Source organism: Manacus candei, unplaced genomic scaffold (assembly GCF_025592945.1).
Source record: "Manacus candei isolate 608988 ecotype Guabito, Panama unplaced genomic scaffold, ASM2559294v1 h1tg000005l, whole genome shotgun sequence".
In the NCBI taxonomy this organism is placed as follows: Eukaryota; Metazoa; Chordata; class Aves; order Passeriformes; family Pipridae; genus Manacus; species Manacus candei.
Window position 1 is genome coordinate 3,632,547 of NW_026138053.1, and position 26,912 is coordinate 3,659,458.

General features: G+C 39.5%; 2 protein-coding genes across 18 annotated transcripts in view; one reads left to right on the forward strand and one right to left on the reverse strand.

Moving 5' to 3' along the window:
• The window catches only part of SLC5A9 (solute carrier family 5 member 9), a 27,677-nt gene extending 22,140 nt beyond the window's left edge, over positions 1-5,537 (forward strand). For 3 of the 13 annotated variants that reach the window (XM_051799715.1, XM_051799679.1, XM_051799707.1), the window contains one exon: positions 296-5,537. The gene's annotated coding sequence lies outside the window, so the exon portion shown is untranslated. The remainder of the gene's footprint in view (positions 1-295) is intronic. The other 10 variants (XM_051799688.1, XM_051799599.1, XM_051799627.1 and 7 more) reach the window with 10 other exon arrangements.
• SPATA6 (spermatogenesis associated 6) overlaps positions 5,343-26,912 on the reverse strand; it is a 43,608-nt gene continuing 22,038 nt past the window's right edge. For 3 of the 5 annotated variants that reach the window (XM_051799823.1, XM_051799833.1, XM_051799813.1), the window contains 3 exons: positions 18,282-18,381; positions 15,053-15,141; positions 5,343-11,288 (listed from right to left, as the gene is read on the reverse strand). In XM_051799823.1, coding sequence (XP_051655783.1) covers positions 11,108-11,288; positions 15,053-15,141; positions 18,282-18,381 — 370 coding nt within the window. In that variant the 3' untranslated portion in view covers positions 5,343-11,107. Of the gene's footprint in view, positions 11,289-15,052; positions 15,142-17,634; positions 17,675-18,281; positions 18,382-20,969; positions 21,031-26,912 lie in introns of those variants that run through there. The other 2 variants (XM_051799841.1, XM_051799851.1) reach the window with 2 other exon arrangements.

Genomic DNA, 26,912 nt, shown 5'->3' on the forward strand with positions numbered 1-26,912 from the left:
TTGACTTACTGCTCTGCTTTGAACCATTGAAGTGAAACAAAAGGAAAAAGAATTACTGGGGAGGGGGAGTCTGAAATGTTTCATTGAAATAAACCAAAGCTGTCTCAAAAACGTCCTGACCTTTCCTTGTATTTTCAAGGAAGGCAACGTAATTAGAAGAAAAAAAAAATTTAAAACTAAATAAAAAAGATCTATAAAAGAAAAAAAAAAACATTTTTCCTCCTGGTTGAATACTGAGGGTGGGGTGAGTTTCCTTCTCGTGTTATTCCTCATTTCAGCCCCTCTGCTCTTTCAGAGCCGGGGCTTTGGCGATGACGGGCTCATCCGACGGCGGATGCGGTGTCGGCGTCGGGATCCTGGGAGGCTGTCCTGGGGAGCAGGCTGTCATCGCCCCAGGAGCACCGAGCAGCTCCTCACAGCACGGGATGGATTGCAGCAGCCTAACAAGAACACATCGCTCTCAGGGCTGCAACCAATATACGAGTCCATTGGCAGCAGATGTTATTAATGACGCCAATACATATTTTCTTATTAATCTTCCATACTAGGCTCGTGTCTATCTGCAAATGATTATCATTCATTTTCCTGACAAATCTATCAAGATCATTTATTACTGTTCGGCAAAGGATCTTCTTTTAAACAAAGATTAATAACATTGCATTTTATCTGGCTGGCTGAGCCAAAGGAAATGAAATTAACAATGAACCCTACAAACATGTCATCACTTTAATTTACCGGAAAATATTTTAAAATGTTATTTAAAACAGTGTACGCTGTGGTGGGCACAATTTATTACAAAGGAAAGAAGTGAAACCACATGCATTTTAGCAGGGTGGAGAGTAAACAAACAGGGCACTATGTTTTCTCTGGTTCCTCACACTCGAGTTCTGGGCCAAGGAAGGAGCAGCACCCACAGGCTTCCTGCCATGCACAGATGGGCACCTGCCCAGGTGAATTGCAGCTTGAAGTCACTGTTTCTTGGTTAAAGTGGCTCCTACCCAGGATCACAAGCTCTCATCCCTGCAGGGAGCACTGCCCTCCCTGCGTTCCTAAAAAGGGGAACTTCACCAGGGTGAAGCTGGTGGGGAGAGGAGGGCACGTGGGCTGACAGAGTACCAGCACCCTTCTGCATCTTTGGTCCCTTAGGAGGAAAAGAAACAAACTCATTAAATTTACATGTTTTAGTTACCTTTCTTCTGCACCCTCTTCTTACTGTCCCTTCCCTACATTTCAGCAAAATAATAATTTCAGTAATAATAATAATAATAATAATAATAATAATACCAAAGTACCTATCAGAATCCCTTTCCTACTTTTACTGCAAATAATAATGCAAAAACTTCATATCAGCTTTGCTTTTGCATTACTTTATTTATACCCATGAACCTATATTCTGAGCCCTGTTTTTGTGCAGATACTCACCATTGTCTCTCCACAGGCCTTTTCCCATATGCCTGGCTCTGGGCTGTGTCACCTCTGGCAGTGGGAAATTACTGCTCTTCCCTGCCGTGGGAGAAGGAGAAGATTGCTTAAAACAATTTTGAATTACGCAGTCAAGAAGTGTTTCTGCTAGAGGTAAAAAAGTCAACTTCCTACCTTCATTGGACTAATTTTATCTTACCCAGATACCAGGTTGGGAACAGTGTTTTTAAACCCCAGACAAAGGAAAATAACCCTGCTAACCTCACACTGGAGAAGTTTCAAAATGCTGACATATCAGCAAGAGGATTTCCAAGTGTGCATTTGTGTATTTCTGCAGAGCAGCAAAAGCACATGTACTAAACTGGCTGGTTTAACCACATATCTCATTGCTACATAACAAAGTATCCTGGATTTGTTTTGTAATTAAAAAGTCATCAGTGTAGCACAGGTCTTGAAAAATTTATGACAAATAAGACAAACCTGAATATACCCCAAAGCAGGGTTTGGCTCCTCTGCAGATTAAAAGGAAATGAGTTAATAAGAGAGGAAAGATGCCCCTCTGTTAAAACTGGAGCTGTATCTCCAGTGACTTTGGGGACACTCTGTAGTTTGATTTGAGAGTCAGGCTGCACATGTCGAGGCCATACATACCAAAGCAGGACCAGACTCTGAACTTCTAAAGGGTCTAATCTGCTACTTTTACCTGGCATTTACTGGTAGAATTTGTGATGTTTGACTGAGTAATAACCACAGTGCACGTGGCAGAACATCTCTGTTTATTTCTTTATTATGTTACCAGTTCAGCCACCTTCTTTTTAGAATCATTGTAAATCCTGGCACAAAGACTGCAAGCTAAGAAGAAATGAGTTTCTGGCTAAGGTGTCCTAAAAGCTAAATACTCATTACATGAAAGAAAAAAGGATCTGCACCTTCTGGTGTGACTGCATTCTGCTCTGGCTTTCAGCTGCTGGATTTCATCAAGCCCCTTCTGTTCATGAAGCACTTGTCTGTTATGAACTTAACACCACATAAATAAAAATCACAGACAGTGCATGCAGAGAAATAGGGCTTTTTAATCATGGAAAGGCAAAAAAGGGGATAAAGCCAAAAGGAAGTGGCAAAGGACAAAATGGAGTGAATGCAAAAACCAAATTCAAGCCTCTCCTCTCACAGTCCTCTACATACATTTAATGAGGTATACATTTATTTTCCTCATTTCAGACTAATGCCAGCATAATGTGGGAGGTCCCATCCAACCTCCAGGATTCCCCAAAGTCAGGGATGAACATTCCTTCTTTTATTTTCCTTGAAGAGTAAGAGCGATATACAGTGTGCTGTGAGGGCAACACAAGGAGCAAGAGATGAAAGTGATTTTTTTTCAGCACAGGTATAATGTTGGTGTCACAGCAATTTGAGATTTTTGTACAACCTCCTCTGAAGCAGCTGAACATGAGTGAAGAAGCCATTTGCTAAGCTCCTGCCCTGACACCGTGTTGCTATGGTGGCACTGGGCACTCTTCAGAGTCTGGTCAGATCTAAAGTCCTTCAAGGGGAGAAGGGAAGACTGTGGACTTCCAATGGCTCTTTGATTCCTGATCTGGGATCCCATATCATACCTGAAACCACCTTCATGCCTTCCCTCCCTTTGTCTCAAAAGCAATTTCCAACAGCCCTGTGTGTCCCTCTCCATCACAGCACGGGGGGATGTGATTTAAGCACGTGCCACCTGGCCACAGGCAGGCATCGAGGTATCCGTGTGCCATTCCAGCACAGCCCAAGATTCCATCAGCAAAAGCTGGAATACCATGCAGTGCAGTATTACAGATCAGCTGTCCAAGCAGGACCAGATGGCACCACCATGTCAAGGACAACAAACAGTTATTAAGTTGTCAGACTCTGAACCAAAGTCAGCCTGAGCTGCCGAGTTCATGCCATTTCTGTGCACAGTTCCCAGGAATAAGCTGTCCCAAAAGACACCGCAGAAAGGCTCCTGGAGAGGACACTTGAACAACTCTCTGTGGGCCACAGGGTGTCCCCCGAGGAGCCCCAGTGCCACAGGAGATGGGCTGACAGCACTTGGGATTTTGTACTGGGATGGGGATCACCAGGGACGATTCCCCTGCCACTCTCTGGTTTAGACGAACCCACAGGCTTTATTTCTGAGTGTGTGTGGGAAGGACCAGCATAACCATTTTAAGAAACCTGTAATTATTGCTGCATTTGTTCAAAACAGGAACATGTTCAGAACGTTCAGCTGTGACTCGCTCCTGTAGTTCCACAAATGCAGCGTTCAGTTTAATATGTGAGACTCATAACCAGCTCACACAGTGCAATAGTTCACTTCAGTTTGAAGAAAAAAAAATTCTGCTGGAAGCACAGGCAAGTAGCAGTGTCAATTTTTCATTAACCTACAGCCACTGTCTCTGTAGACTTACAGCTATAAGTAAGATTACTGTTATAAATTCTTCTGGTCCCTAAGGGGGGGGGACAAAAAACTTCTCAAAACTTTTAAGGTCATTAAAAAAAAATCCACCTTTAAATTGGAGGCAGTTTCAGTTTACTTTCATATTTCAAAATCAAATCTTAGCTTCAGCCTCACATCAAAGCAGAAATGTCAGTCACTTTGTTTCTACATCTCCTGTGAAAGAAGTTCCAGCTTATACATGAGCTGAATGCCAAGTAAATAGATTTTCCTTGGGAACAAAGGCACCTTTTTTTTTTTTTTTTGGTTTGTTTTAAACATATGTAAATAGAGTCCCAGAAGATGAGCTGCCTGTCACTTCAACCAGGTTTACACTCATGTCACTCCAGCTGGTTATTTCTGACTGCCCTTAGGTCACGACTGCAGAAGTTTCCCTCACACTCCTCCACACAGTCATCTCCAGCAGCCAGTCGTGCCCTTTCCTTCCAGTCCCACACCTCAGCAAAGGGGAAACAGATTAATATGGATTCTTTTTTTGCTAGTTCCTTATTCTTTCGTGTTTGTTTGTGGGTTTTTTTGGTTTTTGTTTTTAAACTCTAGTTACAGAATCCCAGAAATACTTTGGCCCTGTGAATACTTTGGGCCTCTGTCACAGACACCGAGATGGTTCTGAGATCTCTTGGCAGAGCAGAGCAGATACTTGGATACCACCAAGTGCCTACACATCAGGCATTTATTAAAGACTGATGGCACCTATTGGTTCATGGTCAAGATTTGGGGGCAGGGAAGAAACAGGAATGGATTGGTAGAAAAATGACTTTTTGTTGTTTTGGGGTTTTTTTACAGGAGGGCACCATCAGCCTTGAGATTTCTCTTTTCAGTACCAGGCATTTAAAGAGTGCAGAGTTATTTTCCCCAAAGCCAGAGGACACCAAAGAGGAGTATGATCCCTTCACACGCCCATCTTCTAGTACTCTTCTTTCTTTTTTAAATTTAAACTAGCAGATCAATGCAAAATCGAGCACTTAATGCTTGTCATTTCCAAGTGGTTTGGGTTATATCTTAATCTTGAGCACTTGTTTTGGGTAGCACCGAGGGATGCATCACTTTATAGGCTCTGCATAAGCCGCAATTAAGGAAAATCCTCAAGCACACGAGAAACCTCAATTTTGATTGGCCACGTTCCCGTAACTTATTGATAATTCAAATCACTCGAGTATTATTCAGTGTTTTCCTTCTCCCTGCTTTTTTTTTTATCTCTTGACAAGTTTACAAAGAGAAGAATGGAGCTGAGCTGAGCTGCATTACATCCAATATGCTGCCTACACAAATGCCAGAGAAGCTAAATGAACCCCAGAACATATGGCACTCTGCTGACAGAGCTCCGAAACTGGTTCTGCATGAGCAACAAGGAACATCTTGAAGTGCACAAGACATATGTGTTTTAGGAAGAAGATTGAAGTGTTTCATAATAAAACAGGACAAAGTGAAATACAAGTGCTGTATAAAATTTTAATTAAAAACTGGTTTTACCCCTCAACGTGAATATACAATATGTTTCCCAGATGGATTTCATATTTAAGTATTATCCAAACCAAAAACATAAATGAGACAAATAAAGCCTTCAGAAATGGCACAGAGGCTAAAATGTATGTAAACACTAGATGACTGTGGTGAAAACAAGGTAGGCAGGGAAAGCAACCTATTAGCAAGTGTTTACTACTGGAGTACTGAATGAAACAGTTCCTACAACTATAGTCTTAGTACAACACAATTAGCTAAACATTCAAAAATTCAAGTCAGTGTAACAACACAAATACAAGCAGTAGAATTCACCACCATTCAGTGACGTAAATGGTGCTTTTGTTACTCATGAGTTTCACAGGTTATTTTCTACACTGATAATTCATGGTATAGAAATGCATAATTCATGGCATACCAAGCATCAAACACTCTCAGCATCTCCCCTGCTCTCAGCCTCCCACCCCACTCTATGTGAAGCTCTGTTCACTCCATGGCATCAGCTCTACAGGGTTACCCAAACACCTTCTTATGAACCAAGAGGGGGGATGTTTTGCAACAGCAAACTTCTTTCCTTGAAGAGGTGAGAAGGTGGCTCAGATCACCACTTCTCAGGCTGCAGAGAGTTCTCTCTGCTAGGTCAGAAGCAATCACCCAGAACTGAAGGGAAATACACATGAAGAAAAAGCACAATCTCCACATAGATCAAGCAAAGAGAAAGATTACAGTTCCTTTATGTTGCCATCCAGACAAATTATCACCACACTTCAGAGAATTTCTCACTGAAGACAAACTGGGAACAAACTGCATGTCTTTGGCAAGCCAACACTGATAAAAGGAGCTACAGCCACATCTTTTACGGGCTTTGGTTGATGTTATTTTGAATTCCATGGGGAAAGCAGCAGAAACCAATGCAATCAAGGAGGCTTGTGCCTAATAGTTCACTGTGTAATAGAAACAGGACTATCAGGTGTTCTCAATCACTTCTCACAATGCTGGTTTATTTGTTGAAACTGAAAGGAACTGGGCAAAGACCAGTTCTCTGCTGCTACCAGAGACCATCATTTAAGCCAGACATCCCTCCTGTCAGTGAGGTAGCTCATCAAGATCAGCCACAGAAGTGCTGTTCTCTCTTAGCTTCAAGTGCTTTCACTGGAACCAAGAGGCTAAATTTCATTGATTCAAAAGTTTCCTCAAATTCCTTGATTACTAAACAAATCTCTTGAGATATTTTCAGCATCCTGATAATGAACACCCCACAACTACTGAAGTAATAACACCATGACCTTTCCTATGACCCAGAGATTCTGCATTACCAGATTTATACAGTAAGTGACCGTTGCTAAATGGCTGAGAATTTCGTTGCATAGTTCAGTTGTTTCAGAAAAGATTTCAAGCTTAAAAATTAGGAAGAGAAGAATTATATACTAATTTATTCGTTGCATACAGACTGAAAAAGCAGAGATTCCTTCCAACATACTTTCTCTGACAAACCTGTAGCACAACACACAAAATTTTTCACTGACACGTTGCTCACACCGTTGCATCCCTTGTTTCTGGGTAGAGGATGAGAACAAACCCTCATGTTAACAGAGAGATGTTAATAGTGCTGGTTAGTACACGTAGCAAACAGCACTAAGATATCAGGATGAAATAAATAATTTATAGTTAACCCCCCCTCCATATCATAAGAGCAATCAGTATATGAAGCCAGATCATGCAGGAGACAGAAGTTGAGCAAGATACCAACTGTAAAGATTAGCTCCTAAAAGCACATGTAGTAAAGCAGTTCATTATCTTTTTCGGCCCTCTGATCAGGACAGAAATCTATTAAATCTGATTAAGACTTGTTTAATAATTGTCTGATTAAAACATAATAAACCTGGGAAAATTAAAATAAAGCCTTTTTAGTAACCTGGAGATGAGATGGGACTTCTCAGCCAGGTTTCCATAAAATAATTTCTTTAACATTCACCTCAGGATCCCAAAGCACTTCACAGTCATTTAATTAAGCTTCAACAGAGCACAAACTCCCTATTTTACAGCTGAGGTAACAATGAGAGGGAGTTTGGAAAAGACTATTTAATACTGAGCAGAGCTAAATGTTCTGTTATTTTACCCCAAAAATAGATTCCCAACACCTACAGGTAGATTTCTTTCTCCTCCCACAATTTTGTCAGCATCTGAAGTAACAGTAAAATTCAAACGTGATGCACAATCTAAAGAACAGCCCTTGTCACTTCCCAAGCTGCTCAGCATTGGAGTATACACACTGTTTCCCATCTATCTTACAAAGCTGTTCCCACTACTCCAGCCATCCCTATGCCTCTTGTCCCCAGTGGACCAATTTAAGCTTCTCTTAAGTTGAAAACTTAGATAAGGCAAATTATTGAAGTGTTTGACATTTCTGTCTTTAATCCACAACAGGTCAATGACCGAGTGATTTCCAAAGCAACTATTACTCAGCAAAGGATTTGCATTTCTACTGAACGCAGGCAAGTCGTTTTCCTAAAGCCACCCCAAGATCCTAAACTCTACCAAGTCAGTCACAGGAGGGATGGAAGGGAACAAGTAGAAAGCAGGGTCTGACTTACTAAAATGACAGTGATAAAATTTTGCACTGGTTGCATCCTGCAAGCATCACTGTATGCTGAACAGCATTTGGTGAGAATGCTCATGGGTTATTATAACTTGGGGAGGGCAAGAGAAAGACACAGACTCTACAGAAAAACACTAATTCGCTCTTAATCTAGCCCATTATTTCTAGATTTGAGTAGGCAGCTTTCCTTTAGGAGGCAAAATGACAGGGGTGGAATTCTGCCATCCCACTGTCACTAACAACTTTGTGGATGGCAAAAGATAAGGAATGAGCATAGAAAATGCTATTTAAAGCTCCACTTAGGAACCTAGAAATTTGCATTTGATAGGAGGGATTTAAATTGTATTAGAAGGCAAGGTGCACTAAACAATTACAGTTTATTACTGTGTTGGTTCACTGCCTGAACCTTCACTTATCACATGCTGCAGCAGCACAGGAACAGCCGTGCTCGTGTGTGTATTAATGGCAGGGTTAGCTCAGCAAACAGGGAAGGGGCCAAGTGCTTCTGAAAACAAAGTGGCTTGCAGATTTTATGGACAGATTGGAGTAATTTGGGTCTTAAGTCACATTTCAGGGAAAAGTTTTCCATCAACCAAACAGGATTTCCAGCACAGCACTTGGAAGAGAACACTCTTTGCTGTATCACGGCGTATAAGCTGTGGAATGACTGACCCAAGAGAGAAACATATCCTGCAGCAGCTGATTCAGAGAGACATTATACACACCATCTCCCCTCACAGCTGGACCAGGGCCAAACACAGAGTCTGTCTGCTTCATTTGTTGTTATGTTGCATAAGAAGGCTACCCTGAGAATATTCCTACTGGTCAAAATTCAATAGATGACACTATTTTCTCCCATCTATTTTTTACCTTTGCTGAAAATGTTTTCATCTTTGATGAAAACTGAAAGTTGACATATTACTATATGCTCCCTTTCTTTAGTTAGGGGAATTAAACAGATACACCCCAGATACTCCTATGGACCCCCTGAGAACACTACTCTGCTTTTTCACAGTGGCCTCCAACCTTCCTCATCTCCTCCTTATGTCTCGAATTCATGGCAACCTCTGTCCTTCCAAAAAAAACCCCATCCATACAAAAAAAAACCCCAAAACAAAGCTTCAGCATTCAGGTTTTCTTGCACATCAAACAAACAGGGACTAAAATCTGATGGATTACTGGGGAAGGAAAAATCGAACAGGTTTTCTATGTCACAGAACTAGATTAGGCCAAAGGGGAGCAGCCAATCTTCAGAAGACTGTAACTTCTACTTGACTGTGAGATTGGGAAGGGAATACACAGAGAACATTGAATCAAACTGCAGGATACCATAAGAATAACACTGAATATTGCAGCTCAAACACAAACAGGAAACTGCAACAACCTTTAGATTTTAATAGATTACTTTTAAACCAAAAGCTTGGAAAGTATCTCTCAGAATCTGCACTACCTGTTTAGGATCCATTTCAATATACCTTTCCTGAACAGCAAGAAAACTATTCCTTTATGGACCAATAGGGGATCACAGGAATAGGCCCATGAACACCAGGTACTGGTAGAACAACACTCCATGGCCACCAGGGGCACAGCTTGGGGAAGTTTTACTTTTCACTTCATAGAATGACTCCACACTTCTCCACAGCATAAGACTGTGCAACTAATGCCCTTTGAAGGCACTAATGTGCTAGATGGCATCAGGGACAGGAAGTTATCAGTGTTAATCCACTTCAACTGCTTTAACAGTTACAAGGAATAGAAATGTCTATATGTGAGACACTTCCTCTGAGAGTCTCCTTTCCTGAAACAGAAGCACACAGCCTTTCAACGTGCCTTCCCACCAGCATAATTGCTCACCAACTGCTTTCTCAAATCAATTATGTTGTCTCAGCATTAAAGGATAGAAGGCAGAGTAGACCAACTTTTTGTTTATCTAGGCATGCTGGCAGGTTACAGTCATATGTTCTGCCATCTGTACTCCCAGCTTTATCCTTTATCCAATCAAACAGGTAAAATGGCATCGGAGAAACTGAATCTGTTCGCTCAGGCAGGGAAGGAGCCAGAACAGGCATTTGTTTTTTCCCCCATTCTGAAAGGAAGCGGGAGATGGACACTCTTGCCCTTTTAAAACATTCTGCTTTTCAAGAGATGGGCAATTTGCCCTGGTCTGCTAATGTGGGATCTGCTCAATGCAAGGCTGAAAAGGTTCCATCCCCGGGGAAAGCATCGAACTGCTGATGAACATTTGGTGGCCTTTAGCAAAAACGAAGCGATTTCTGCCAACAGGATCCCAGCAGACTGGGAAGGACAGGCTCCAAATTAGGTGGGATTGTGATGCAGGAATTTCAGAAGGCCTGTACAGAACACAAGTAGCTTGCTCACTAGCTCTGGTCTTTCCCCCTGCACACTCCTTTGTTATTCATAATTTTTAAAATTACAGGTAAATTGGCAAATGTCACGGCTGCATTCAGGAGAACCTGGAAACTTTCAAATGCAAAGGGTGTGTGAAGATGACCTTTCATCTGATACAAACACTGCTGGGCTGGGTGGGTTTCTTTTAAAATTTCACAGTATTAGAATACTTGTTGCTAAAGGTGCTTGAAACCACTTCAAAAACCTTTAGGTCCTACAGTACCAGCGTTTCTGCCCTTCTCCAAAATAAACAACTCAAAGGCAATCTTCTAGAAAACAATTCCCTTTGTCCCACATGGGTCGCTTTTAAAACACCACTCACATTCACCCTCCCCTTTAGACCCCCTCTCTGACCGCTAGCATTGGTTGTTTCTTCAATCAATTCTGTTTATGTTACTAAGTAGTTTTAGTTATTTAATAAGAACTGGTTGCAGCTGAAACCTGAGTTGATGTCAGACAGGAATGTCCAGCAGACCTATTAATCTTCAAATGACTCTATTTTCATAGTCTCAAAGGAACAATACCATCTTGCTTAACCATGGAGGGGCTTGATTTTTTGTTCCTTTGTTTTGGGGGGTGGATGTTAATGTCAACACAGGCCAAACCCCCATTTTTCCAACCGTATGCCCAACCATAATGGCACCTTAAAAATAGAGTAAAAATATTCTTATATAAAAATAGGTTTAGTTACAAATGTGAACACTGTGTACTGTGCATTTTCAGGTGAGTTGCTATCAGGAATGTGTTTTTTGGTCTGAAACAGTGCCAGCAACTTTTTGGTACATGTTTTTGTATATTTTTCCGAGGCTCTCTTCAAAGATCGCTCTGTGAGGCTTCTCTTTGTACACAGCTGCACGACTGGACCAGTATTCACCATTATCCAAGTGAACAGGAGCGTTCTGCTGCACTGGTGAACTGTCAAAGGAAAGAAGATAAGAAACAAGACATGGAAGAGGAATCAGAGGCACAAAACCAGCAGAAACACAAATGCAGAGCAGCTAAGGACATATTACCTTGTACAAACTGAAACAAAAACTGCACTGCAGCTACTTCTAAGAAATGCAAACCACAAATTATTCATTCACAAATTTTCCCCCACTTACCTGACTATGCTTTATAAAGCCTCCCAAACAGAAAGAGAATTAATTTTCTGAGAACATGCAGTAATTTTGCTGTATTTTTGCAGGCTGTGTGACTAGGCAAGAGCAACACAGTAGGATTTTTGTGTCCTTTGAAGGTTAAATTGTAACCACAAGGAGCTATTTCAATATGAAGACAATCTATCAGGGGTATATTAAATTACCGTGGTTGCAGCTGTAAAGTGCTCTATCGGAAGCGTCTTGGAATAAGTGTTCTACCAAATACATTATGATATAGTGGCAATCAAGTGTTCCTTCCACACCCCATCTTCTGTGTCACTGTTTTAATACTAAACACAAATACAGGCTCATCTTTCAGTTGCTCTGAGAAATTATTTCCTAGACCCATGAAGTGAAATTTATACTCTGAAAATCATTACAAAACACTGACAACTCCGAAGCGTTCGTATCTAAACATGATGACTATTTGCCTCCTCTTGATACTTTCAAAACAAAGGATTGTGTCATATAATTAAATGAGCAATTTCCTTGTAATAAAGCATGAAACAAGTAGCTCAAAAATCATCAGCAAAAAATGACTACTGAGGTGACGTTTTTCATGTCTGCTCAGAGATTTAGGCACTGAAGACACTTAAAAATTAGGACTGAGTTATCTTCAGGCTTTTGCGAATGTTCTCAGTTTGGGAAATGAAATTGGAAGTGTGAAGCTTACAGTGACCATCTTCACTCAGGAAATGGATTACATTTTACAGGGAAGCTTTACAGTTTCTTATATACATATAATTTATTAATGATAGTGTCTTTTATGATCAAAGCAGTACTTAAAACTTTGTCCTCAAGTTAATATCAGCCCACATATGTGACAAAATTGAAAGAAACCTTATGCCAAAGGACCCACAAATACATTTGTACCTCACTGCATCAAAACACAAGGTTTTCACTTCAAGAATGGAAAACAGTGAGGGAAGAAGAGGAAAATATAAGATTAGTTTTCTAAATTCATATCCCTGACCTTCCACTGTCCCATGAAAAACAAAAGAAGGAATAGCTTTTGCTTTTATATTTCTTACATTTAAATAGTAGGGTGATGCCAACCTATACCAATGAAAACAACAAGACCTGTGAGTGGTTCCAATATTAAAAAGGGAGAAAGGCCACTTTCACACTTATTCAAAAAAGCTCCAACATTTAAAGTCAGTCAATATCATGAAGCAAATTAAAACTGTTTATCATCCCAAGTCAACTGTGCTTCACAGTTTGGACACAAAGAAACTAACACACTAAACAGTAAAATCAATACAGAAGTTATACAGGCCTATGTGAAATGCAGACAAGTCAATACCCTGGGGACTCATCAACAACTGAAGTTTCACCTCCTCCTTTCTGCAGTTCATGGTACCTCACTTCTGATGGAGAATTCTGAGGCCAGCAAGTAAGCACAGCACTAGGAGTGGCACTTGTAACTGGACAACAAACAGCTCTGACACTCTTTTCCTTGGAATCCATTTCCTGCAGGCAGCCTTGTGCTTGCCTTTTCTTCTCCTAAAAGCTGAATGTACCTAGAGACACTCAAACTCCAGCCACTGCAGTAAAGGAAAGACTCAAAACCCAACAGTAACTTCCACAAGTTCCTTATTCTGATACTGAAAAAGACTTACAAGAAAACATAAACTTCATTTTCCCTTCTCTTTTGGGAGGGATGTGTTTGTATGTGTTTCCATTAGCCAGTCCCTGTGCATGAGATACCTGGCACTGGTGTGGACAAAGATACAGCCAAGCTAGGGAAGAGTCCTCCTGTCTCAGCTGGAAACCAGCTGACAACCTGAGCTAAGCAATCTGGGAATTACACTCACAAATCATATTAACAGCAGGATTTCTGCACGCAACTCCCTGCTCTGAAATACCTGTCATATGCTTTTGTTCCCTCATACATCTCCTTTAAGAGTCCCAGAAGTTCTTTTCTGAGTGAATCATATACTAAATATTTCACAAAACACAGACCTTTTCCTTACTCCCAGTGGTTTTCAATCATCCATCTACTTTACTGCCAAAATTTGGTCGACAGTACCATGTCCTTCCATGAACTCTGTCTCTGTCCTTGTATCCTGTTTATGAGCACTGTGGCAAAGACTCAGCAATCAGACTGTCCTCGAGGCCTTTTATGTCTCATCCCCAGTGCTGCCGGCCTCTAAACCCAAGGAGCAATCCTTTCCCAACTTGAGTGCCACATTTCATATCCCATCACTTCAGGATTCTGTAGTATTAGGGTTTGTTTTTCATTTTTTCATGGTCTGCAGTTTCAGCATCAATCTCAAAGTCCCAAAGCTGCCTCAAAACAAAAACTTGCACTTTCTCTCTCACAAACACATCCTACACAATTTAATTGCACCAGCTGTCAGGACAAAGGAAAAGGGAGCAGAAAGGCTACACATAGAATACAGGAGTGAGCACAGGTACAGGGATACACAACTGCAGCAGCAGCTTCACATGTATATGAAAATCTCAGTAACTAGATCCCTTGCACAGAGGTGATTACAAACCACAGGAACTGCAAAAACAGGCAGCAAGTCATAAATGAACTTTTTGGAGCTTACAAACTGCAAGTAGAAGTTCACTATGATGCCCATATTGAAATACCCTCCTTTCAGTGGTATTACAGTGGTGGTTTGGGACGCCTTTATTACAAAACACTGTGTCACATTTAATTACCAAAATAAAACCTTTTCTTTCCTAATGGCAACACCTCTCAAATACAGCACCACAGTTCTAAGATTTCTCCCTTAATATAAAAAAAAACCAGAAAAGCCATAGGAGCCCAGAAAAGATTTACATTACTTAGTATCTTTCCTCCAACAAGTACTGAAAACATTGTACAAAACACTGTGTGCACACACAGAGAACATCAATATTGATAACTTCTGCTACAGAAGTTGTCAAAATCAATTCAGCGTTTCATAATATTGAAATGAAACCCTAGTCATGTATGTGAGTAGTACATATAGTAATTAACCCAAATAAACCAGGTTTTTAAGACCTCAGGTTTCCAAGACAGCTTCTGAAATAACATGCTGAATCACTAAACTATGGTATATAAATTTAATGTGTTTTCTGAAAACGCTTTTTTCCACATATGAGTTTAAAAAAAGAGGAACAAACCAAAGCAACAGCCTCAAACCATATTAATAAATAAGCTTCAATTTCTTTTTGCACTCCTATAGTTTAAAAAAATAACCAAATAACCAATTGATTATTTTAAAAGGGACATTTGCTCTCTGGTTGATAAAAGCCCAAAACTACTGCCCAAGAATCACTTTTATTACCAAGTCCAGTTCCAAAATCAGTGTTTTATGAAGACTATATTGGCTTAGGCACTTACAGTGCCAAAACAACATCAGAGGCATAATTATATTTAACTGCATTTTGCTTTTAGGTGAAAAAGCTTGGTATGACTAACTCCTACAGAACCCTTTTCCTTGTGCAATATATGACAGACTAAAATGGGAAGAGAAATTTTTAGCTACATTTAAAGGGCAATATTGAGTATGACTGTTCTGTCTTGGTCAGAGAAAAACTCCATACCTGCTCTGCAGTTCACTCATGGATAAGGGTGCATTATGTGAAGATTCTCTTGTCTTAGTCACGTCTCCTTTTGATGAGTTACTCTCATCCTAAAAAAACAAACAAACCAAAAACAAAAAAAACCAGAAATCAAATTCTCATTACCTTGGTTTCTGATTACAATGATCTCATTTCAAAAATACTTTCTTTCCATTTAGAAGACTATTAAAGTAACTTACATTTCTTGGGGGAGAAAGGGACAAAGTGTAATGAGCCAAATGCCATTTGTGAACACTTTTAATTAAGTTCAGTACAATTCAGCTAATAATTTTAAGGTAATAAACTGGAAAGAATTTCTAGACAGTGTAGATCTAGAGTACTATGCAGACAGCACAAGCTTCAATAACCCCCAACAAACATGTTGATAAAATGTTATGAAACCTACTGCCTACTGCTTTACTTTCGTTTCTTGCAGAAAAGGGGAAAAAGAACCTAAAACTTATTATGATTCATAATGAGCTCTCATTATCCATTTCATGCATTTTACCAGACAGAAGCATTTTACACATCTGAATACTTTGATTCCATACACAGGACTGAGTACACGCCTATTCAAAAAATACCTGATACCCTTAATGACCCTTCAGTGGTATTCTCAGGAGTTGTTAGAATGCAGTCTTACCTTCCAAATGATATCTAGACATTAATTAACCCAGATTTGCCCTCTTAAGTAAGGGAGAAACAAAACACCTCACATGGAGGGAGCCAGTTGCTCACCCGAGATGGGATGGTAGAAATTCCACCACACACAACCACGTTCACTCTACTCTGAAGAGCAAAGACCCTACTTAAGAGGTGATACTAAGTGATGCTTTCAGCAGAAGCCAATTGCTGTAAGGATTAGTAAACACAGTCATCTTTCATGCTATAGGAGAAATAATTGGAAAAAAGACTGTGCAGTAAAAATAATCACACTTGCTGGTAACAAAGAACTGGGAGAAAAGGCAATAAATATAGCGGTAGATGGCAATAAGATGCAGAGCAAGCTGAACAGCAGGTGTATGGATGAGGAAAAACCTAAGAGAATTTATTGTGGTGAAATACAAGGTAATAAGTGTGTTTGTAAACAGGAAAGCTCTCTTCCTTCAGCAGTCACAGACTACAAAGCACTGAAGAGGAAATGGGGTACAGTGGTAAATAAAACTCTGCAGCATTTGCCAGAGGCAAATTATGTTCAGGAAAGCAAAAAAAGATGGAAACATTACGATACTGTCAGAATGTCACAGCAGAAAGCTACAGTGGACACCCTAAGGAATCTGCAGCAGAGCTCCAGTCACACTATTTCTACAGAACACTATGAAAATGAAATTTCAGAAGACACAGCTGGGTACTTTGGGGAATGGCTATTTAGCATTAGGATCTTTGGAATGAAACAGAATAAGAGATACTTTTTAACCTTCCAGAGTTTGGAAAAGGGTCTGGATTGGAGCCAAACTCTGCTCACCACTTAGTGAGCACACTTGCTTTACTATTCACTCACTTTAAAAATGACCCATTTACCTCATCCACCCACTGTGCACCAACACAGCCTTGATTTTGGGCCATCTGGGAAGCACAACCAATCCTGGTGTATTTTACAGTACTCACTGCGAGGAGAACTGATATTTTTGTCTATTTTTTTTAATCGTGTCAGCCGCTGTTAGCACAGCGCTCACAAGTCAGCTGTACACAACTATCAAACACCACAAGACTTCTCTGTAGCATCCTTTTGCTCAGTGGAAGAAAATGGAGTGAGATAAACGTCCTTTACCAGCATTGCTCTGACCAGATTGGTAATTAAAGACCCAACACCCTAACAGCTGGATTTTTTAGGGCAGAAACCAGCACATTGTCTGCAAAGTCGTGTGCATTTGTGCAGTACTGCAGTAACGAGTGGATTGCTGCGTTATGTGTAAGTCACTCTAGAGTAGAACTTTTAAAGGATATAAGCAAAAAAAGTAAATAGGAAAAATTCTCCTTTACCCATTATTATATTTCACAGTCTTTTTAACTGTATGGAGAGACCATGTAACCAACCATCCAACTCTCGTAACAAACTAGTAAATCTTTTATCATAAAGTCATGGTCTGCTGTTCAAGGAAAGTAGTCAAGGACCACTGGAGATAGTTCAGGCTGTGCAAACTTTCATTAAAGGTAGGTGTTGGACTGTCATGAAATCCAATTTGTTATCTTAAGTTCATTGAAACATCAGAGAAGCATTTTACATGACTTGTACCTATTCTGAAATGTGATGGGCATCTTCTGTTTGAGAGGCAGCAGCTCACAAAATCATAACATTCATATACAAACTCAGGGAGGCACAGCAAGAACTAGATCAAACAGTCTTACTATGCACGAGAAAAGGTTTTTCTGAGTTTAAAACAAAACCCACAACTAAGCTAAAAATGAAGATTGGACAGAAAGGAGAAAATAATCAGATAAGGCGAGAACGAGGTGAGACAAGGAGCTGCCCAACATGGCTAAATCTGGGGACATGATAATTTCACCAGAGCTCCTAATCATAATCTTACCTACCTCTCATCCTTACATCCTTTTTGTCTTATCTGTCTTTCACCTCACCTCACACTGAAGACCCTAAATTCCCTGCAGATGAACAATGTTGTTATTCAGTTGGTACAATGCGTTGGCTTGCGCTGTGCCACAACCGCGCTTCTCAAAATCACAACAGGAAAAGTTTTTGTCTGTCTTAAACCACACTTCAAAATTCCATCAAGGGCAAAATATTCTGATCCCGGGCGTAATCTCATTAGATAAAGAGCTCTGTTCATTGAAAGCCAGGTAATTAGGGAAAAAAACCCACACATCTGAAGAATAATATTAGCTCTATAAACAGCTGGATACAAGCAGCTGCTGATGTGCAGCTGCACAACATGTTTAACTTTGATGTTCTACACATCTGCAACATATTTTTTGCTTAAATTGGAAGTGGAGAACCAGATATAAAAAAAGTAAACCCAAATGTAACTGTCTGCAATAACCCATGAGAGCTACCAGTTGCCCATAAAGGCTACACATAAAGAGGCTACTGAAATCAGTGTGAAACAGTTCAGCTCACACACTGAATCCTCATTTCAAGACAATCAAGGCTGTCTCAAAGGACAACATTATAACAAATCCAAGACTGTAGGCACAGTTTTCTTCCTCAGTCACTTTGGAGAAAAGAAAGAATTGAGTTTGCAGTCTTACTTACAAATATTAGGCGCTGCCTAGCACTGTGTGTCCTTAAAATATTTTTCACTCTTTTATGGATCTCATCTCCATTTGCTGGTGAAGGCCAACCAGAGCTAAACCTGCAAGAAGAAAAACAAAGAGAAGAAATATTTTCTTGTTGAAAAGCTCAAACATGCTTTCGACTCGGATTTCCTTTTTTTTTTTTTTTGTAATTATGAAGCATGTATTACTTCCTCCTATTTGGAACATGCACAGTGTTTAGATTTGATTCTTTTTCTCCTCTGGGGTACAAGTAAAGAAACATTTCAAAGCATTGCATAAACAGTATGCAGCCACAGCACCAACAGAAGATGCAAAACATGGAAAATGTTGATCGTTTTGTAACTTGGGTATTGTCCCTACAGAACAGAAAAGCCACACTATTCCCAGTGATCAGGTTTCATTTTCCTCTCTTTAAAGGAAGTATTGCACGCATGGAATTATTTTCACTGGAAAAAATCAACAGGAAGATAACCCTGGTGTGTGCAAATTGGAAAACACATGGAGTTAGAGAACTGCAAATTCAACGTCTTTATTTCATAAGAGGGACTACATTTTAAGTTGCTTTTTTACATTAAAAAGCAGGTTGCTTGCTTGGTATGGATAACTTGAAACTAACAGTTACTTTTAGATTTTACCCTTTTATGTTTTGGATCACATTTTTTTGCCATTTACTAAAAAAAACCCCTCATCCTTCTCAAGAAGTTCAGAACGTGTCAGAAATTTCATATCAATAGTTAATCTCAGTCTGTTAAGGGAGGCAAATAAGATTTTAAGAACAGAATCATCTACACACCAACCACATGTTAGTACATTAAAAAATGTATTTAAAAAAAAAGGGACATCAATATAAGGAAAGAATTATTGAGGAAAAGTTATTAAATGTTTACTTACTCAATCTCATCACAATGGATAGAAACTGGGTGCCAAATGAAGATTGTGCACCTTCATTTCAGTGTTTCCTAACCTCTGAGAACTTCAATTTGCACCAAGAAAATAAAAACTCATGTTATGGTATCATCATATGAACAGGGGTCACTGGGCAAGCTGTGAGCTGGCAAAGCCATGCCACTGCAATCCCAACTCATGGAACAGCAGCCAACAGCAGGGCAGAGCTGCCATACCCTGAGTGGACCAGCAGCACCAGGAACAGCAACAATACTTTGACAGCTGCCTTCACAAATTTAATGCAGTGGAGAAACATCATGACCCTGAACCCTGAGATTCCACAGTGGGCTCTGAGCGGGTTTGTGGGGCTGGGACTGCAAGTCCTCCTGCCCTCTTCTCTCCAGTTTATCACATTCCCTGTGTTATCCAGTCTATCACTCTCAAATCCCCAGTCTGATCATACCTGGCTTAGTTCACCTTCACCAAACCTCCAGAAATTTCGACACAGCTAAAGAACTGTACAGTTCCTTCCAAAAAGAACAAGCCAAGTATACACATAGAAAGCTTCGGTACAAAACAGTAGCCTGGCAGTGTTAAAATTAATGGAAGCAGGATCCTGAAAATGGGATGTGCCAGGCTGCCTTGAAGGTTACAGGAAGGGCACAGAACTCTTTGCTATCCTTTGGATCAGCCCTTCTATTACAAGAGAGATAGACTGAAATATTAGTAGAAAGTGACCAGTTCTCTGCTTTTGAGTAATTTTCTTCTATTTTCTTCTATCTTCTTCTATCTAATCAACTTATTTAGATGCACTTTTTGTTGCTTATCTTTCCAAAATATCTCTCTCGTTTCTAAACAGCCCCAGTATTTTCAGCTTATCTATGAATTTCTTTAAATCAAATCACCTATTCGTGAATGTTTCTATTTTTCTTCAAGAATGGGTGCCAAGAAATGACACAATATTGAAAGGACAAAACATATAATCCATTGGGGGATGTATTTCCATATTTCTAATGATTTTAACAGTTATCTAGGGATCCTTACAGGCAAGAATCTTCACAAGACTGGTCATAACACTCGTATTGGCATCCTGAGCATTTACAATTAATTTCAAGCCCAGGAGCATGTATGGAGAATCCACACTGCACAACTGTCTTGCACACTAGAATCCAGTGATTTGTTGCACTGAAAGACCTCACATAACATTTTCTAAATGAAAGTAAAATGGTTTGTGGATTTTGTTAAGAGGAGAAAAGCATGGCCTTTAAAGAAACAGAAGTGTGAGTCCCTTAAGCAGGCAGGAACATTCATTTCCCCAATGCAGTCAAACCCAGTTTGATGTACTGCATTACAATGCATGTGCTCTATCACCACCTGTGCTTTGGTAAAAAAAACACTTTCTTTTTTTTTTTTTTTTTCAAAGAACAGAGGTAAAGGAAAGGGGCAGGAGTGGTATTATCATCTTATGACTTCCCATTAGGATTTACAACATTTACTGATATTAAAGGACTTCTGAAATCCATGTTTAAAAATCTGCATCCTATATGCAGTAAGAGTGAGACATTTCCCATTTGACAAATAAAAGATAGACCCATGAAGTCATGGCATTTTCTCTTATTTATACAGCAGCTGCTCTTCTTCCAACATTCAGGTTGCTGGCTCTGAGAAGTTGGAATATATTGCCTTTGGGAAATAAATTTTATGAAATTCTTATGTAAGATTTCAGATGATTGTTATTAACCTTAAATTTACAAATATCCTTGGAGGTAAATGTATTTACCTGTAATGTAAAAGAAAACCCAGCTAGCTATTGTATTCACTTAGAAAATACACGGCCATGTCTGCAAGAAGAAGAAGATTTAAGTACTTAATTCATGAACTATTAAATTTCTTTCTCCAGGTGATTTTACTGATCAATCCACTAGTGTGCGCTGTGGTATAACAAACGTTGGCCACTCACTCAGACCCCAAACTTCATTTACCAAAAAAAAAAAAAATAAAAAAATAAAAAGCTTAAGTGTGATTAAAAACGGTATCAGCTTCTTTTTAATTACCTTTTCTAGTATTTTATTGTCTAATTTTAGTAACAACTATAGAGTCTAATCCACGTTTAAAGTATAATGTTAATATTTACACCAACCGAAACGCAAACTAAAATAAAATCATGCCTAAAATGTAACAACTATAATCTGAAGTGAAACCTTTTTATGATATTCTAACTCTCCTACTGGAAATACTTTATAAAACAGGCTTTATAGCACAGCTTCTTGGAGTATAAATAAAGGGATTCCATTTGCCCAAAATCACCAGTAACGACTCTTTAAAATGACTAGCTACTTATTTATGTGATTAAGGTGTCACTACCATATTGCAGTGCTGAAAGGAAAGTCATTTCATTTCAATGACTGTTTGTCCTGATAAACGAAATAAACTTCTACAGCTGTATTCTTTGTCATACTTTCAATTTTCCCTGGGACTTGCAAACATTCTGCAGTTACATCAGTTTAAATTGTTTATTGATTCCAATAGATTGTATAAACACTTTGGAAATATAGCTCAGTGACCTAGAAAAAGCCAGATCAATCAGAGAACTTTTCAAGATTAATTTCAAAGATGTTGTGTTGAATCTGATCAAGGAAACAGAACCATTTTCCCTTGTAATGTGACTAAAGGCATTTATTTTCTTTTATGAGATAAGGATTTTTTTTAAGGTCATACAGACAACATCTACCATGATGAAAAAAAGAAAAGAAACCAGGCAGACAGTGTAGATTTTGTGCTAAAGATTATTTTCATGTATAATTTTATCCATTAGGATGAAATACTCCATTAGAAATACAAACAGGATACATCCACCCATGCACTCTACTCAAACAGCAGCTCGCAAACTCGAGAGCTGTAATAAATAGGAACTTTTAAATGTCAGACAATCCAATCATCCACTTGCACACAGCAAAAACATTAATATCACATTTCAGCAGGAGATACTAATACATTTCATATCAGCAGAATTAATGCAAAATCCTGCTGCAGAGTATTTGCAATGCCTATCGTGACCCCTTCCCCCACCATGGCACGTCCTCGCCTCGTGAACAACTCGGTGCATGTGGCCTCCACGAAGAATTCATCAGCTTCAAAGACACAGACTTCATGCTGAGCAAAACCACACACAAGGACAAACTATCAGAGGACAGAAATCAATGAAGTCCTGTAGTACCAGATTCACAAATGGAGACAACGCTACTGTAATCGGGGGGAAGAGGGACAAAGAGCTCTTAAAGCTCCTGAAAGTATCTGCAACAACTTATATATGGAACAGGAGAGAGTCTCAACAAAGCCAAATATATTTGACTCTGAAATAAAAACAACCCTCTCCCAGATTTTGTGTCTATGCAGGCATTTATTCAGCATTCACAGTAAGGAAAGAAGTTGCTTTATTCTCATTTAAGAGGACATGAAGTGGTAATTCAGTACGATGGACTTAGTTTGCAGTGTATACTAGTCTGTATGGAGGCACAATAGAAAAGCTGGGCTACATTTAAAGAGTTTTTCTGGGCAGTTTAGTCAAGGACACAGTTTTGTTTTGCTTTTTCTTAAAATGACCAATGGCTATGCAACTTAGTGCAGATGCAGCTCTGAAGTGTTTTAGAGACTATCTTGGTATATACCAGCCTGAACTGTAATGAAGTTATACCAACACAAACCCCCCCGACATTCTCACAATATTTGCAGTGGAGGAGGGAGGCTGCTTCACAAGGGCACAATATTACTATGGAGCAGAAGCAACTACACACAGCTAAGGCCTTAAATCAAAGCACAGAAGCCTAAATATTTGGAAGCAGAAGCTGACAGCTTAGCTGTGTACCAATTTGCTCTCCCTCTTCAGTAAGAAATGAAAAAAAAAAGGTAAAAATTTCCCATGTTTTCTATGTAGTTTTTCTTACTTTCAAAAGCCCTGTTTACAACTGGGCCTTGAAGCCTAGTGACAAATTCAGTGCTGAGTTCTTAAATTAGTAAATGCTTTCTTTTCTCTCCTTTTCATATCCAGCCCTTATACATCATCCTCACGGAAAAAGTGAAACTTAAATGGCAGACAGCTTCCAAGATTTCAATGAAAGTCAATACTCCAGCTGAGCAGTTTCCCCCAAAAGGTTGAAGCCATTCAGGTATTAAATCATTAGCATGTCACAAATTGGCTGCACCTCCTTATGCTCTTTGGAAGCTTTTCCATTACCTTCTATCTTTTCTGAATTTATTAATTTATACACAAAATGGCTTTGACAGCAATCAATTTTAAATTTACTTACTGCTGCAGCAAAACCAACCAATGAAGATGACAAATAGTACAGATGTTAGTCAAAAATATGAAACAAGGCTCAGGTACTGCTCAGTTTTGCAGAATATAGTATGAAATAACTGATTTTCAAGTGCTGATTCCAGAAGCTAACTTAAAGAATACAAAATAAGTAAACTTCCCCAAGAGGTGAGATTGATAAACCTAGTTTGCAGCCTCTCCCCAGAGCAAGCTTTTTTCCTAAAAAGTCTGCAATGTTTTTCAGTGTTCTACTTTGTAGTAGAAAGTTCTCAGCACTGAAAACATACACTCTCACAGAAGCAAACCCTGTCTTAGGATGCATGCCAGCCTCTAAAGGTGAACTACCTGTGTTTGGATTTTGCTGTGCAACAAAACTAACCCCCAAGATCCTGGCATGACACATTTCAAGATCACTGATTCTGATAACTGGAATTTTCAAGGACTTCATGTAGGATCTAATATTTCATTAATATCTGTTATCTATCATTGTATCTATCATTAGCAATATCTAACTTCATGCTGCTCTTTCCCTACTACTTTGAAAAAGATAATATAAAAATATGGTAGTTAAACAATAGAGGAATATTACAGAAGGGCATCTGATCCAGACAGTTAACCTCTCTCTCACTTCAAAGAGAACTTAGGTTTTTGTTAGATTTTACAGTAGGTAAGATCACATAGCAGCAGCATAACCAGGAGAACATGAAAAAAGATATCAAGCTGTACTTCAGTCTGGAAACAAAAGCAAAAGCGTGCTCTTTCCAGAGTAGGAAAAAGAATCCTTTGATCCCAAATGCATGAGAAGTAGCTTTGCCTCTCACATAACAGAAATAGTCAAATACTCCTATGATTGTTGTGGTCTCTTGAGAAAAGGATTTCTCTTGTGCCAGCACACAGCTCTGCTCAAAGGACTTCTTGACCTTACAGAATCCATCTCACTATTTCTCCTTTCCTTTATGAAAGGTACTTTGCTGCAGGTTTCAGTGCTGCAGGGAAGGCTTAGCTTGTAAGTCCCCAAGAAAAACACCATCTTCTAGGAATGCATGAGGAGGGATGTGCACTATTGAAAGCAAGGACTGGACTCGAATGCTGCTTTCCTGAAGCAGCACTGAGACAACAGAGTACTAATGCTCTTTCCCAAGGCATTCAGGATGCTCACTCCTGCACAAGAGGCCACTGATCTCTGCACAACCAACCAGACTGGGGGGGCAAGTCACCTGCCTTGACACACTGCTGGTCACACACGAGGGCAGGAACTCCAGGGTGTGTATGTGCCACTGGTCTGCACAGGAGCTACAACCCAAAAATCACAGAATCACAGAATATTTGGGGTTGGAAAGGACCTCTGGTTGTATGGCCACATCATTCTGTTGAGTGTCAGCTTTCAGCATCAGCAAATGGTTTCCTTAAGTGATGTAAATAATGAAAAATGTAAAAATAAAGCATGAAAAATAAATATGCAAAACTTTTCTGTCTTGTTCAGTAGTAAATCAGTTCTGCTTTTGTCTCAAACCCAGTGGGGAAAAGGGAAGAAGATTGATTTGTGGTGTCTCCAGCAGGCTCACAGAAAAGGGACTGGAAACTGTCAGAAAGGATGCAAAGGGGCTCAGGGGAGCATATGGAAGGCCACAATTTCTGTACCACTAAAAGTGTTGCAGTGGCTTAAGAACTACAGAGCAGGGCTCTGGGAAGTACTCCTAAGGCAGACATCACTTCACACTACTTTTTAGAATAAGAAAGGGAAAAGAGGGAACTAAAGGTCAAGGTGGGGAGTCAAGTTTCATATTGACTGTGGATTGACTAGCATTAAAAAAAAATAGCCTGGATATGCTAAGCAATTTGTCTTTGTAATTCAAAATAAAACTGAGGAAATAAACACCAAATGCTGTGAGATAAGGCTCCATATTCTTTCAATTACACTAACACTGATATACTTTCAGTACTGCTGATTTTTCCTGTATTTCTATGATCTGAACAGCAGTGTTTGCATGCATTTCCAAACATTGACCTCTCAACCATGTTTGTCATTCCAAGTATAACTCTCAATACACAATCAGCTAAAACCACTGTTATCTCAGCAGCATGAAACAGAGATCAAAATTTTTAGACTATGCCCTTTATTTCTCATTTTGATTTTTTTTCTGATGACAGAAGTAAATAGTTACATCTTTTACATAAAGAGATGTTACAGCTCAGAAGAGCTGAGAACATTTGCTCTAATAAGAAGAAAAAACATAATTTCACAAGATCAGAAATCTCTTCCGGAGAGGGGCTCATAAAGAGAAAAAGCAAGAACATTCAGACAAGTTCAAGATTAACTTGCAGATGACTAAATTACTATGCATGTAACAGCAGCTCATAACACACAAGGCTTTCCTGCTATCAACAGAAGGCGCCCCATCAGCTTTAAATAAAATGTGTATATAATTTAGCCCCAACCCCTCCATAAGGAATCCAGCTGAAGAAAAGGATAAAAAAGTCACCATGACAGTATCTCTTCCTCAGATATGGGTAACTAATGCAAAAACATTGTCAGAGGAGAGTGGGGAGGCAGACAAGATGACAAAGGAACCTCCTCCAAACCCCAGATACATCCTAATCTCCGCAAAACACTTCTCAAGACACACTATTACACAGAACAACTAACAAACAAGTTTTCAAGCAGAGGAAGATGTTAAAACACCATCTTGATCTTTGTGAGTATTAAAAATTCAGTCCCCACCTGCCATCTGTCATTTTTCTTTTTAAAGAAAAAACTGAGACCGTTTTTCTATTTTGAAAACAAGCATTAGGCTGTGTGTAGGCTGTAAAATGCACCCTGCAAGCACTGACTACCTGGGGTACCAATGGTAACAGGGATCAAACAGAGAATGAACCAGCCACCAAAGTACATCTTCAGCATTTAGGACAAGACATCAGTTTAATCCTTAGTTTCTCCCAATTATTTTATGTATTTGCTTACTCAGGCCCAGCTTTGTACACAGTTTTTCTGCTCCCACAAAGCAAAACCTGTAACTTACTCACTGAATTTACAAGAGAAGCACCAAGTACACCTTCTACTCAGCAGGAGGTAGGGAATACTCTCCTTGAAGGACTGGAGGGCTTAAGCATTAAACCATCTGTTGCTTTTTGATAATTCTTCCATTCCACCCTCATAAGACACTGAAGCTGTGAAGTGTGCCCAAAATATTAATCCAGGGATGGAAATCCACAGAACTAAGGGCTATTAGAAACTGTCTCCAACCCAACTCCATTGGGGTCAGAGGAGACTACTAAGAAACTAATTTAAATATAGCAATTAATGTACAAACAACTGCTGCAGAGGCCCACGCTTCAATTCAAACAAAACAAAATCTTAGGATGTCAATAAAGCAAAAAGATTGGAATATAATACACTGAGTAGATTAA